Source organism: Electrophorus electricus, chromosome 21 (assembly GCF_013358815.1).
Source record: "Electrophorus electricus isolate fEleEle1 chromosome 21, fEleEle1.pri, whole genome shotgun sequence".
Classification (NCBI taxonomy): Eukaryota; Metazoa; Chordata; class Actinopteri; order Gymnotiformes; family Gymnotidae; genus Electrophorus; species Electrophorus electricus.
Window position 1 is genome coordinate 4,444,923 of NC_049555.1, and position 15,422 is coordinate 4,460,344.

At 47.4% G+C, this 15,422-nt stretch overlaps 1 protein-coding gene across 4 annotated transcripts; it reads right to left on the minus strand.

The window, feature by feature from the left end:
• Positions 1–3,251: 3,251 nt before the first annotated feature.
• On the minus strand, positions 3,252–13,541 carry si:ch211-79m20.1 (bromodomain-containing protein 4B). Of its 4 annotated transcripts, none has more exons than XM_027023420.2 (7): positions 12,869–13,541; positions 8,519–8,615; positions 6,376–6,435; positions 5,231–5,424; positions 4,076–5,087; positions 3,637–3,760; positions 3,252–3,316 (listed from the first exon to the last, which is right to left on the minus strand). In XM_027023420.2, exons 1-7 carry the CDS (start codon positions 12,929–12,931, stop codon positions 3,304–3,306), a joined length of 1,563 nt encoding a protein of 520 aa, XP_026879221.2. In that variant the 5' UTR covers positions 12,932–13,541; the 3' UTR covers positions 3,252–3,303. The 4 variants fall into 4 exon arrangements, with proteins under 4 accessions (XP_026879221.2, XP_026879220.2, XP_026879223.2 ...); XM_027023419.2 differs by having other exon boundaries at positions 5,231–5,427; XM_027023422.2 differs by lacking the exon at positions 12,869–13,541 and having other exon boundaries at positions 5,231–5,427; positions 8,523–8,609.
• Positions 13,542–15,422: the final 1,881 nt, after the last annotated feature.

The following is a 15,422-nucleotide window of genomic DNA, read 5'->3' on the forward strand; positions in this document are numbered from 1 at the left end:
AGAAATACATGGATTGATGGTAAGATCTAGAAGTACAAAATACATAAGGCCTATCTCACAGTGCAATAAACAATAAACAATAAGTGCTAGAGTTTTTAAGTGAACAGTACCCTACAATAAGTACTAGTTTCAGTTAGTCAACATAGGAGCAGGGTCAGTGATCATTTAAATATTCCACAAATGGGTCTGCAGTCTAGGATTGCAAGACTCTCTGCTGTCCAGGCAGCTACTGTAAACCAATGAAGGGAGTGACGTGTGGACTTCGGAAGGTTGAAGACCAGTTGTGCTGCTGCATTCTGGACAAGCTGTTGAGGTCTGATGGCTCTTAGAGGAAGACCAGCAAGTAGGGAGTTGCAGTAGTCTAGCTTTGAGATTACAAGAGACTACACAAGCACCCGGGCAGCTTCTTGTGAGAGAAAGGGCCGAATCCTTCATATGTTACAAAGGAGAAATCTGCAAGACACACACACATACAGAAATACACACACAACCACACAAACTACAGCACAAGACACTCAATACATCGATGCACTGAATGACACATGCACTGCATGTGACTTGACCACCACAAACACACAGATGCACACTGAACACACTTCGCTCTCCTTCCAGAAAGAATAAACATTATCAGAATTGTGCAGTAGTGTCACTTTCCTTCGAAGAACTGAGATATTTCCAGAACCACATATGACAGGAAATGCAGTGGTGGAAGAGTTTCGATGGCAGGCTAATGCCTTCACACGAGTGTTGGGTCAGGGTTTGTCTTCTAGCCCCTTTTGAGGAAACAGCCCTCAGGTTAAGGCCCCTTGTGAGAAGGCCTGACACACACACACACACACACACACACCCGTGCGTGCTTGCCTCTCCCCCATGTGATTAAGGAGCGCTTGTGAATGTGGGAGACACTGTTCACAGATTTATTGCTCAAGAAATCTGTCACTCCTTCACTCCCTACACATTTCACTCAGTAGTTATTCTACACACACTCTCAGTCTGTCCCACACCCTTACCGTTACACACACACTCCTCATCTGTCTGTGCTACCACCAGCTACCGGAACAGCTACGCTGGTTACCTGTTCAGGCACTCTTTCAAACTCCGTGTTGGTTCTCTTCAGCCATCTCTCCTTTCCTCTCCTTTTCATCCCCCTTTCTATTCTTCTCCTCCCGCCACTCCGCTGAGAGCTTCACCCTCCCGTCCTTTCTTTCCTTCACTCATTTCTCTCTCCACCTCTCCCTCTCTCCCTCCATTACTTTCTGTCATTCTGTACATCTGTTTTCAGTCTGTCTCTGTGGCAACTATTTTAACACCCAATCTCACTCTGGGTACACACACACACACACACACACACACACACACACGTACACACACACGTACACACACACGCGTACACACACCCGCGTACACACACACACACACACACACGCACGCGCGCACACACACACACACGCACGCGCACACACACACACACACACACACACACGCATGCACACACACACACACACACACACGTACACACACGCGTACACACACGCGCGCCTGTACACACACGCGTACACACACCCGCGTACACACACACACACACACACACACACACTCACTCACTCAGTCACGCTCTCCCTCTCTCTCTCTCTCCGAGGATGTTCTAAACCGGACATATGAAAACTGAATTATAAGTCAAATTAGCTTTGTTAGCAACAGGAATCCTGTTTCAGTTGCTTGGTCTCCTATTCTTGATGCTGTGTGATGCTGACTGTGTTTACTTTCTGGTGGAAGTGAAACAGAACCGTGTCATCACCCCTGAGGTGGAACGGATCTCCGTCTTCCCACACACCCTCCCACACACCCTCCCACACACTTTCCCACACGCTCTCCCAGGAAATCAAAACTTCTGAGGCCATGCATGGGTTTCTCTATTTATATTTATATTAAAATAGCATTATTACATTATTACAACCATTATCTTTAGAACATAACATTTTATTACTCTTGAAAGCAGATGAATAGTGCATCTACCTGTTTTATAAATAAGTTAAGAAAAAAACAGCAGATAAAAATAATTTTTAAAAACATTTACAGTGTAGCCTTGCGTGTTACAGAGCAGTTCAAACACTAGATTAAATCCACAATAACCTGCTAGCATCTGCATCCTCAGTAGTTTAAGCCTTTTGTCGTGACTAAGCACAGTTTTGAACATTCTCCATATCGCCCCCTACAGGTTTGGAATAATACACAATAACACAGTTATGCACCTTGACTCTCTTTGCCTGTGCCATTTTGCAACCTTCCTTTTGATTTGTGTTCCTGCTAAACCTTTCGCATGTTACTGATATGCTGCGTATAGCGTTAGTAGGGCTGCTAGTAGGAGCATGGAAAGATAAAGCATGTCACATTGACGTTGCCTCTACTAACGCGTTAAAATACTGAACACAGTGTGCGTTCTCCACAGACAGAATTCCAGTGTGTGACTTCAGTCCCAGCAAGACACTGGTATTGCACATGGCACGATACTCAGACAGATTTAAACCATTTTGTCATCCATTTTTCCTAAACCTCCATGCTTCCTGGCACCTAGGAAGTCCTACAGTGCGAACTGCCACAGAAACACACCTCTTCAGGACAGAGCTCAACGCGCATTCAGGAATGCCGTTCTGTGGGACGTTTAACACTTCCACTGACATTGCTGCTTTCACTTGTGGAGTGTCCCAGTTTAAACCCATCCAGAAGCTCTCACGCCCTTCCGGAAACTTCCGACTTTGACCGGCTCAATGTGTGCAGATGCACTTTCATCTAGTTTTCAGGTCCTTGGAGTCTAGGTGCATTAAGGGGTTTCAGCAGCAAATAGTCCCGTTTTGACAGAAAACAGGGAGTCAGTAGGTGTAGTCAGATATCACTCACTATTTGGCAGTTGTCCGTGTGACAAACAGCCAGCAGATCCTATGGACATTGGCCCTACAAGTATGTCTCATTATTTGGCAGGCTGTACCTGTGTTATTTTTGATGTGTTAATTGGCACGCAGTCCCACAGAAGCCTTTTCCATGTTCAAACGGCTCTCAGGAATTCCTAAGAGCATCCAGCTCCCACAGTGCCGAGCGCCGGCACAGCCGGCCCTTGTCCACCCTACTGCCTGCTGGGAAATGTAGTCAAGTCAGAGCTTATCTGGCAAAGATCAAAGCCACTTCCAGTTATTGTGAAGGATATTTCCAGTGTGTGGGGAGGTGATGTACTGCGTGCAGGTCCGCCCCACGTCCGGCTGTCCTGGGCTTTCTTAGGGTCCATGATGGCGAAGGGAGACAGTTCGTTTAGGACATCACCCTGGAGAGGGACGGAAAGAGGCAGAGTCCTGTTACGTGCCTGGATGCATGTCTCAGTAGACTCTCCTCAAACAACAACAACTCCCCACCAGAAACTGATCAAACGTGTTGGAGCAGCCCAGCTGCTGAGCTTTCTCCTCATCCATTTCTTTGACCCCGTTCTCTTTAACACTCGTTCTCTCTCTCATTCTTATTCTCCTTCTCTCTCTCTCTCTCTCTCTCCCCATATCTCAGTCTCTCTTCATCCCTTTCACTTTCTGTCTTCAGCTGTCTCGCATGCTTCTCTCTCTCTCTCTCTCTCTCTCTCTCTCGCTCTCTTACATGATCATGGCCCTCATAGCAGACTTGCTCATCCTCCTCCTGTGTTTTCTCCGTCGTCTCCGCTGAGTGGTGGGTGGAGGTGGCGGCTGGGGTGTGGGCGACATGGTCGGTGGGGCATTTGTCACTGTGGGGCAATAAGAAAAAGAGAGAGAGAGAGACAGAGAGAGAGAGAGAGAGGCAAAGGGAAATTGTGTTAATATAAATATGGAAAGCGGGCATCTCAAGGCAGCCATTACAACACACAAGGTTCCAGTGATATTCTCAGCCTATTAATTTATATGTCACCAATGACGCTGGGAGACCAGGAAAGAAAACAGGACACAGACGCTACACTAATTAGAATACAATGAGGACAGCCTGTGGATGTGTGTGACAAATAGCACACACACACACACACACACAGACAAACATGCACGGTGACACACGCAATTTCCCCTACCTGCTCTGTGTGTACTGGCCTGATGATGTCCGGTAGCTTGTGTTTGATTCTGATTTTGATGATGATGATGGTGGTGATGTTCAGATTGTTTTTGTTCACGCTCCATGTCACTTTTTTCTTCATGGTGTCTTTGGAGCTTTGAGGACTTTTCCTGATGTTCTGCATGAACTGATTGGCTGTGGGGTTGACTGCCCACTTCTAATGGGCTACTATGAATACTGGGAGTTACTATTTGAGCAAAATGACGGCCAGGCAGCTTGGATTGGCCACTGGATTGACCAATGACCTCAACATGAGTGTATGTGAGAACAGAGCCCTCCAATTGGCTGCTGTGGGGAGGAACCACCTCTGATTGGCTATGATGATGAACAGTGCCACCTGATTGGCTGGAATCGTGAGACAGGTTGCGGTGGGGCAGCTGTGGCGTGGCCTCATCACTCTGGAAGCGGGAGTTGTGGCGATGGTGTCCATGGTGTTGGTGGTGATGCAGTTCGCTCTTGCTGTCACCGCTACCAAGGTGTGTGCGGTGTTCTCCAGCCCTCTCAGGCTCTGGCTGGCGATGGGTGTGCCCGTCCAGAGTTCCCGGCGTCGCACGCTGAGTCCATGTGTCCTCTCTGCCCGCATGGGCCGGCACAGCCGGAGTGTACGTGAGCAGAGGCTGGAACGGAGCGGGCCGATTGCTCTGCGTACGCGTGGGAGTGTGCACTGGCGCCCCCTGCGTGTGGGACGGTGCATATTTGGGCTGCCACTGCTGAGCTTCCCGGTCATCCAGATGCAGCCTCTGGTTCTGCTTGAGGTCGTCATGGCGATGCAGCTCCTCCTTCGACTGGCTGGGCGGCGGAATGACCTTGGGGAGGACCCGAGGGGGAGGGGGCGTGGCCTTGGCTCGAGGGGCAGGGGCAGGGGCGGGGGCAGCAGTGCGAGATTGACAGCTGCAGGTGACATGGTCCTCCACAGGTATAACCACCTTCTCATAGATGGGTTGTCTGTTGATAAACTGAATCTTGGTCATCTAGAAGTAAAACAAGACAAGAGAGAGAATGATGTGTGTGTGAGAGTGCAGAATAACTGCTGAGGAGAAAAATATGTAGGGAGTGAAGGAGAGTGCACTGCAAGTGTGTGTGCGTGTGTGTGTGTGTGCGTGTGTATGTGTACCTGTAAGTGGCGCATCTCCTTGGTGACAGGCACACATTGCATATTGCGGGAGTTGCAGCACCCGGAGCAGCGCTGCACCTCCACACACAAGGGCCACAGCAAGAAGTTGGCGTTGCGCCTGTCCAACATGGAGCGTGTGACTTCCATCACCTCTGTGCGCACCTTACACATAGCCTGCTGAGCCACCTGCACACCTGCTGAGAGAGAGACAGGCAGATGGAGACAGGGAAGGGCAGGAAGAAGTAGAGGATGAAGGGAGACATGAGGAGGGAGGGATAGAGAGAGAGAGAGAGAGAGAGAGAGAGGAAAAGAGGAATTTTTAACTAGGTGACAGAAACTCACAAGAGCACAAATGCAAATTGCACACACAGTCACACACACTGTTACACACACCGTTACACCCACAGTCACACACACTGTTACACACACCGTTACACCCAGTCACACACACTGTTACACACACCGTTACACACAGTCACACACACTGTTACACACACTGCTCTGAGCGACAGAGGCACACACACACACACACACACACACACTCACACACACACAAACACACACAGTTACACACTGCTCTGGCCGACAGAGGCTCATACACAGTCACATACCCTCTGCTCTGAATCACACACATACACACACACACACACACACTCACATTCTGCTCTGGATGACACAGGCAGGCTGGACTAACAGATGTGTGGACAGGAACCATAACTCAATCCCTAGAATTTGTGTGTTTGTGTGTACGCTACGTGTGTAGCGTACACACAGAGACACCTGAGTGTGTATGAGGGGGAGTCAAGAGGATGGCCAGCCAAGGGGCTCAAATAGGGATGTGTGTGTGTGTGTGTGTGTGTGTGTTAGAGGTCGGCTAAGGACAAGTGGCTAGACTGGATGCTTCCTTTGAGACAGTCAGATGCAGAAGCAGACTCCAGATGAGCAGAGAGACATAACACACATTCACAAACATCCACACACACACACATACACACATACACTCACACCACCACCACCAATGTGGAGCAGAGGAAAGACCAAAAGACCAAGAGGTACAGAGAAGAGAAAGAGATAGAAAGAAAGAGAAGAATGAGAGACAGCAAGAGTGAGAAGGAGGGTTAGACAGATAGAGAGAGTGCACTTACCAAGGCTTCTGGGAAGACGTCTGTGTGTGCCGTTAGAATGGCCCTCATCAGCTTCCTCTTCTGGAGAGGGAGAGAGAGAGAGAGAAAGGGAGAGAGATAGAGAGAGAGAGAGAGAGAGAGAGAGAGAGAGAGAGATAGTGAGAGAGAGAGAGAGAGAGAGAGAAAGGGAGAGAGAGAGAGAGAGACAGAGAGAGGGAGAGAGAGAGAGAAAAGCTGAGTCAGCAGCACGGTCGGCCTCAGCAGGCCCTTGCAGCTTCGGTGCGTTCATATTACAGCGTGGCACCAAGGCTCTCGGATCACTGACCTAAGATCAGCTCCCATCTTACTTATGTTACAACATTCATTGAGATATCAAAGGCAAAAACTGATTTTGCATCAGCATTCTTGTTGGGCACACACACGTAGCTGACTGGTTATTTGAAGTTGTTGGGTCTTACTGGTGGCGTTGATGATTATTTCCTTTTAGACACCAGACAGCAAGAAATAGTCTCATGGAATGGGCAACAGAACACCGTGATTGGCCAGTAGCTTGGAGGCTTGAATGTCTAGTCCACTCTTATTGGCTACTGCTGAGGATTTAATTCCTTCTTTGCCTCTTTCTGTGCTTATGTGTTACACAGAGGTGACACGTTGGTGGTTACACAGATCTGTTTGGTGTTTCGGTGCTTCACCTCTATCCAGTGCTGTAACAAAGGGATGAAATATCTCTCTGCATTCCTCGAATGCGGAGATGAAATTAAATTGATCTGGAACACCTCTCTTGAGCCAAGCTCAGTGCTGGAGTCAGATGAACTGATAATAAATGCTCAATAATCCTGTAAGGCAGAGATGAAATGCCTTTGTGAGGTGAAACGTAGCTGGATTGAAATGTGCTCCCTAGCAAGGTAAAGCCGGACTGAAAGTTCTGGTTGATTTGGTGACCGCCCCGTTACTGTAGCAAGGGGATTTTTTTAGACACTTCGTTCATCATGGGATAAAGGAAATTGCATGGTTTAAGGCTTATGTGTTTGTCTCTCTGTGTGTGTGTGTGTGTGTGTGAGTGAGAGAGAGAGAGAGAGAGAGAGAAAGAGAGAGGCATAGATTAGATATGTATTTGAGATCTGTCTAGACCTTGCTCACAGGAGGTGAGTCACCTGTCTATGTATATGTTTGTTAGCGGGAGGTTGAGGGAAGATGGTGTTATAGGCAGGTGTGTGTTTGCTGTGAGAATTCTGCATCACTCAGCTAACCCCAAACCTTCACTGTGTGTGTGTGTGTGTGTGTGTGTGTGTGTGTGTGTGTGCGTGTGGTTTCAAAGGAGAGGACCCCCATCTTGGGGTTTGATAAAAATGGCTACAACAATCAGTGTTGTACAGAAGAGAACATACACACACACACATACACACACACACACACACACACACATACACACACACACACACACACACACACACACACATACACACACACACACACACACACACACACACACACACACACACATACACACACACACACACACACACAGAGACATGGAGTATTCCGGTACAGGGGAACAATGGCATGGCCTTGTGTGCGAATGTGTGTATATGTGTGTGTGTGTGTGTGTGTGTATGTGTGTGTGTGTCCCTTCGGTAAACTGAAAGCCAGAGCTTTCAAGGTCACCAGCATATTAACACCCCCTCCACCCACAGCCACACCCACACAGTTACAGTACTCTAAACTCAAACCTCTCCCACTGCTACCTGGTTGGAGCCTTAGACCACTGCTGTAGGAGAGGCACATGCGGGACACACACTGGTGTAGGAGAGGCACATGCGGGACACACACTGCTGTAGGAGAGGCACATGCGGGACACACACTGGTGTAGGAGAGGCACATGCGGGACACACACTGGTGTAGGAGAGGCACATGCGGGACACACACTGGTGTAGGGGAGGCACATGCGGGACACACACTGGTGTAGGGGAGGCACATACGGGACACACACTGGGGTAGGGGAGGCACATGCGGGACAAACACGGGTGTAGGGGAGGCACATGTGTGTGGGGTCTTCGAGCTGAACCGCCCCCTCTATAAACATGATTGAAGGGCCCCCTCTGTTGAGCCCTTCTGTGTTCTTCTGTGTGTAGGACATACAAGAGTGTCAGAGATCAGCTTTTACCTACGGAGTCAACGTCCAGGAGCTTGTGGAGCTCTTCCATGGAAGAGATTGGACTGTTCATCACCAGGTCGACCAGAGAATGAGGGAGAGGTTCACTCTAGAAGGGAGAGAGAGAGGGAGGGAGAGAGAGGGAGGGAGAGAGAGAGGGAGGGGAATAAAGGAAGGTGGAGAGGAGGGAGTGAGAGAAAAAGGTACATCAAAAAACGTTAGCCGATAAAACAGAGTAAACAGCGTGGAGTTAAATGTTTTAAAGGCTCATTTCTCACACACACACACACGCATACGCGCACGCACACACACACACAGTTTGCAGGTTTCCATGATTGGCACATTTCACATTTGGAAACAGATGTGTGGCCAAGGGCAGAGAGCCATTTTGCTGAATTATGGTGTCCATCACTGTGTGTGTGTGCATATATCACTACTAATGAAGCTTTAGTATGTGTGGCAGGGGGGCGGGGGTTATGCTTGTGTCTGCATGCATGCTTGTTTCTTGTTTGGGTGCATTCAAATGATGGTGACCAAAATGTGTTGATACACATTTAAACATGTACAGGCTCTTTCTATCTCTCTCACTTACTTACACACAGACAAATGCACAAACATATATGCAAACACACATATCTCTGATTATGAGTAATGTTGCATAGCAAAGGAACAGCAAGGATAAATAAAGCTTTCATATCTGTCTTTCCACTTGAGCACGCAAGTATGTGTGTGTGTGTGTGTGTGTGTGTGTGTGTGTGTGTGTGTGTGTATGTATGTGTGTGTGTGCGTGCGTGTGAGTGAGACATGTCTTTGTGCAAGCAAGTGCAAGCATGAGCATGCATTAATGTGTCTGAATGAGCATGCATTGGGCCAGCAAATGTGTGTGTGCACATGTATGTATGTGTCTGTGTGTGTGTGTGTGTGTATGCGTGTGTGCACCGGTATGCTAAGTAGTCAGTACAGCTCTGCACACACCTGTTCGACCTTTAAAATGTGTGTGAGCCAGTTTAAAGCGAGGTGCAGTGCTGTAGTTGGCTTCCACTCCCAGCCACACTCCGCTGTCCATTTTAATAACCAATACCGATGATTACACACCTACAGACTTGAGACTGTACCGCATGGTAGTGTGTTTGCATAGCGCCTGACATGATCAGGGATCGGACTGCTTCAAGTGTCTGTTGTAGACACTCTGTCTGCACACTTATAGACACTCTACTGATTAGGGCCAAGACATCTCTGGCTGAAATATCTTGTTTCTTTGGCAAACTTTTGTGCTACACTGAAATTTGGACTACCTCTACATCTTTATCTACAGTATCCTGCAATTACATGTTGAATCGTCATTCAGTTATGCACACATCCACCAAAACCCATGTAGATCTACAGTCCCAAATAAGATGAAATGCACCAAGATGCAGATGTTCCAAATTAATCACCTGCGCAATAAATCTCGTATTTTTGCACCCTCTGACAAAGTTCTGGGATCTTCCGTCCAGGTCACACGCACCTATCTTTAACCATGTCACATGGAAACGAGAAGTGTTCGTCCATGTGAGATCATCGGGACGCTAGATGTCCGTGTCATAGTGTTACTCAAGCACCAGGAAATCTGTGTCAAGTCTTGATCGGTTCTGTGATATTTATATGGAGAGATATCATAGAGCAAAATAATGGCAGGTTTCTATGACCACCATTGAGCATGACCACTGTCACGGAACGCTCCCCTGCCCACTGATCACGTGGTACGGCCCGCCACATGCAGTTGCAGTGTATTGTCGACTGTCTTCACTGCGACTGTCCCTTGTTTGGAACCACGCCCCCTTGTTCTCATTGTACTTCATTACACCTGCACCTGGTTATATGTTTCGTTTGTATGTATTTAAACCCCTGTGTTGGTAGTGTTAGCTGTCGCTCATTGTTAGAGATAGTGTGTTGTTCACTGGCTGTACTCGTTCAGGTTTCTGGTCGTGCCTATGTTTCTGTGTTTGTCATTAACATCATGCTGCATGGGTTTGTTATATGTGCCGGCTGTTAACGTTTGTTGGTTCTCCGTGTTTTGTCTTTCGTCAAACAAAAATGTCTGTCTACGTGGAGAGAAGTCTGTGCGTCCCGCTCTTAGCCCTGCATCACTCGGGCCATCAAAACCACACCGAGTATGACCACCACTGAGTACGGCCACATTCAGTACGAGCACATGGAGGAACACGTCTATAGTTTCTCCTTTATTTAGTTCTCTCTCTCTCCCTTCTTCTAATAACAGATAAGAGCAAATAGTTTAAAGGTACACTGTGTGTGAGTCCCATAAAACTATGATGTCATGCTGCATATACATCAATATTATGTGCCTATATGACCCCCCCCACCAACAGAAAGGCACAAAAAATCAGTGTGTAAGTAAGCCATGGCTCCCCACTGCCCTCAGTGTGTTCTCTTCATGTGTGCACGTGTGTGTTTATGTATGCCTGCATGCTCGTGCGAGTATGTGTGTGCGCGTGCATGCGTGTGTGTGTGTGTGTGCGTGCACAAGTGTGTGTGTGTGCTTGTGTGTTGGACAGTTACAGAGAGGTCCTACGGAGAGTACCGCCATGCCCTCACTGCAGTGACCAGCTGAATCATGGGACAGAGCCACAGGAATGCTAATAGTCCACAGAGGTGAGGGGGAGCAGGCTATAATTATGGGCCTGGATTACTACACACACACACACACACACACACACACACTCACACGCACACATGCGCGCACACACACACGCACGCGCACACACACACACACACACACACACACACACACACACACACACAGTGCTCTCTGCCAAAGATTAGAGTGGAACCTCATGGCTATCTGCCAAAATGCTGAATCTAGCCATAAAGAAATAGTGTATCCTCTACTTGGCAGGTGACACAGATGTATGCATTTAGCCTGCAGATTCCACACATCACATAAATAGGTAGGTAGATGATGGATAGATGGATGAAAGGAGAGTAGGATGAAAAAGTAGGCTGGGTTTGATTTAAAACATAACTCCAAGACAAATCTCATAGCCTGTCTACATTTACACAGGAGGAGAGATTAGGGATTAAATAAAAACGCAATTAGAAGGCACAGTTACAGAATGATGATGCCTTCAGGCCTGTTAGAATCATCAGATAAACCCTGACAGCTTGATTTACGTGGCTGAATCCTGAGCTGGGCCCGCGATCGCAGACTTTCCGAGTCATGACACATAATACCTCGGACAGAATGAACTCCAAATAATCTGAGTTGCTGCTGCTGGTCCCCACATGTCTTTCCAATCACACGGAAATAATTTTTTTCTGCCGTTTATATAGCGTTAAATGGTGTCTTCTGCCGCGTTAAAGCAGTAGGCCGGCGTGCCGCCCTTCTAATGGCCTAGACTCCAACAAACAAAAAGCAAACAAATACAAATGTACGATTAATCTCGCTTAATCTTCGGGGGAAACCAGAGAAAGAATGGACGGTTTTGCTCTTTCGCCGACCCCTCTCCTGTTTAGCAATGACGTGATGTTAAATACCAAGTCGGTGGATTAAAAAGCACCATTAGTGAGGGATTTACTCCGCAACCGAACCGTACGCGTGGACAATTCATGTGCATGTCCAGGGATTTCCTAGAGAAGGACAGAGGTCATAGGTGAAGCCACACCGGCCCCGACCGTGACCTGAGCCACAGGACTTGCTTCCAGCCAGTGGCCACTCGCGCTGCGCTCCCCTTCTAATTTTGCAGATGTACATGCTACGAGGGCAGACGTCATCGTTTTAATCCCGGGGCTAAACGCGCGCCGACGCGCTAAATGCCAGATATCACGGAGCTAAAGCGAGTGGAGGCTTAACAGAGAAATCACCGGCGCATGACAACGATTCTATGGCCGTTAGTGGCATGAGTGATGTATTTTGGCAGCGAAGAAACCGGGCGCGCGGCCAAATAGCATTCATTTCAGCAACACTAACTGTCGCTTTGTTTAAACCCAGTGAGTGAATTGCAGATATAAACAAACAGAGATTAAGAATCAAGCGCGAGTGCGGTTTTCGCTGTTATCGGGGCGCAGGGCGGCTCATTTGAAGCGGTCAGGTCCTCTCCGCATACGAAGACGGCCGCTCGGGCACATCAGCCACGCGCCACTGTACGCGCCAAAGTTGGTTAAATTTCAACCCACAAATGAAGGCAGTTTAAGGGGGCAGCGGACACAGCTACGTAAAACAAACACCGAGCCTCAGTCCAGTCTAAGCGTAAACCGAGACGGAGGAATTTAGCGCGCAGAAATCCACGCCAGAGTAAAGGAGAGAGCCGGCGAGAGGGTGAGAGACCGCTTATGACCCCGGTAACGACGTGATGTAGATCTTACCTGTGCGCCACCAAACCGCAGGCATGCCGTGAGCGCCACGAGCAGCGCAACCCACGAGCTCATCTTGCCGCCCAGCCTCGAGACCCCGCGATCGGCTGGGCATTTATGAGCGCGCGTTGGGCGCAGCAGCCGCTCCTCGGCGCCTTTACCGCGCGGGACAGTGCTGACTTCTCTCAGCACCGCTGGGACGCAGACATCCGAATGTCTGTCTGTCCGTCTGTCTCCCACACTCGCTCCCGCGTACACTCTCTTTCAGCTTTTTCGTTCGTGTCCGCAAAAAGTTTATTCCAGGGAACTGAGTCACTAGCTCCGCAGATCTCCTTTGCTCGACATCGAGCGCTACATGGAATGTAAAGAGCGCTCAATATGTTTCGGCGACAGCCAAGCTGTGCCAACTACCGCGGTAGACAGTGCCGTTAGAGAGGACACTATAACGGGCCCAGTCGTTGTTTTTTTTGTTTTTTTAAAAAAAAAAGACCTTGTCCAGTGCTGACAAGTACGTTCTTCGGGATATCCAGGTAAAATGTATTCTTCATATGCAAGATAAAATTGCCAAAAAATCTCCCTTGCCCTGTGGGTAGCCGCTGACCAGTGCAGTGTGAGAGTGACCACTGCTGACCAGAGCTGTGGCTGGTCCGCTCCAGGTTCAGGTAGGTCGTGTCGCACTCCTCGGCTCGTCTTCCAGTGCTGGGACGAAGAGCTGCGTGCCAAATAGAAACAACCTACCTCGGCTCCAATTGGCTCTCCGCCCCTGCGAGGCTGGGCTGCGCTTTCCATATTAGGACAATTATTCTTAAGAACGGGGGTTCCTTCTTGAATCAGCCAGCTGCTGGGTCAAGTTCAACGGCAAAAAAACAACAACCTTGGGGAAAGGTATAGGTTAGTAAAGCTAACGCGATCTTGTGCTGTTCACGTTAAATTATATAAGAGCAGTTGCTTCTGAACGTTCCACAGTTTAAAAAAAAAAAGGTTTTTCCACACAAGTGTCTATTCATCTGTCTTTATTTGACTCGGTTTTTTTTTTTAATCTTAGTGTTGAATTATATTACTGTGGCTCAGAGATGCAGAATACAAAACGCATAATTAAACGGAAAAAGTCGCAACACAATTATTAAGCCATAACACAAAAACATCGAGATGCAGAACAAAAGCACCATTATTGCTATTATGCAACATTAAACCCCAACACATGAAAACAACAAAAGCAACCAAAAGGGAGGAACAGTACCATGGAAACGATGCCAATATTTCCTTTGCTGTCAGTTTCCATACAAATGACAAAATCTTTTGCCGCATTTGGGCTTTCTAAGACAATACATTCTTTACAGTATTAAAATATGTTTACAGTCATTAATATGGATTTTTATAACAAATATACACATACTAATGGCAATGCAATTTGTATGTGATTGGGGCTTTAGATTTTGATTAGACATACACTACAACCACAGACATAGCTGGGGGTGGAAAGAGGGTTTGGGTTTGAATTCCACCCTGAATGCAGCTGACCCTGTACATATAAAATAAACACAGTCCAGCTGGTCCTATACGTATAAAATAAACACAGTCCAGCTGGTACTGTATGTGTAAAATAAACACAGTCCAGCTGGTCCTGTATGTGTAAAATAAACACAGTCCAGCTGACCCTGTACATATAAAATAAACACAGTCCAGCTGGTCCTGTATGTGTAAAATAAACACAGTCCAGCTGGTACTGTATGTGTAAAATAAACACAGTCCAGCTGGTCCTGTATGTGTAAAATAAACACAGTCCAGCTGGTACTGTATGTGTAAAATAAACACAGTCCAGCTGGTACTGTATGTGTAAAATAAACACAGTGCAGCTGGTCCTGTATGTGTAAAATAAACACAGTCCAGCTGGTACTGTATGTGTAAAATAAACACAGTCCAGCTGGTCCTGTATGTGTAAAATAAACACAGTCCAGCTGGTACTGTACATATAAAATAAACACAGTCCAGCTGGTCCTATACGTATAAAATAAACACAGTCCAGCTGGCCCTGTATGTGTAAAATAAACATAGTCCAGCTGGTACTGTATGTGTAAAATAAACACAGTCCAGCTGGTCCTGTATGTGTAAAATAAACACAGTCCAGCTGACCCTGTACATATAAAATAAACAGTCGAGCTGGCCCTGTATGTGTAAAATAAACACAGTCCAGCTGGTCCTGTATGTGTAAAATAAACACAGTCCAGCTGACCCTGTACATATAAAATAAACACAGTCCAGCTGGTCCTGTATGTGTAAAATAAACACAGTCCAGCTGGTACTGTATGTGTAAAATAAACACAGTCCAGCTGGTCCTGTATGTGTAAAATAAACACAGTCCAGCTGGTACTGTATGTGTAAAATAAACACAGTCCAGCTGGTACTGTATGTGTAAAATAAACACAGTGCAGCTGGTCCTGTATGTGTAAAATAAACACAGTCCAGCTGGTACTGTATGTGTAAAATAAACACAGTCCAGCTGGTCCTGTATGTGTAAAATAAACACAGTCCAGCTGGTACTGTATGTGTAAAATAAACAGTCCAG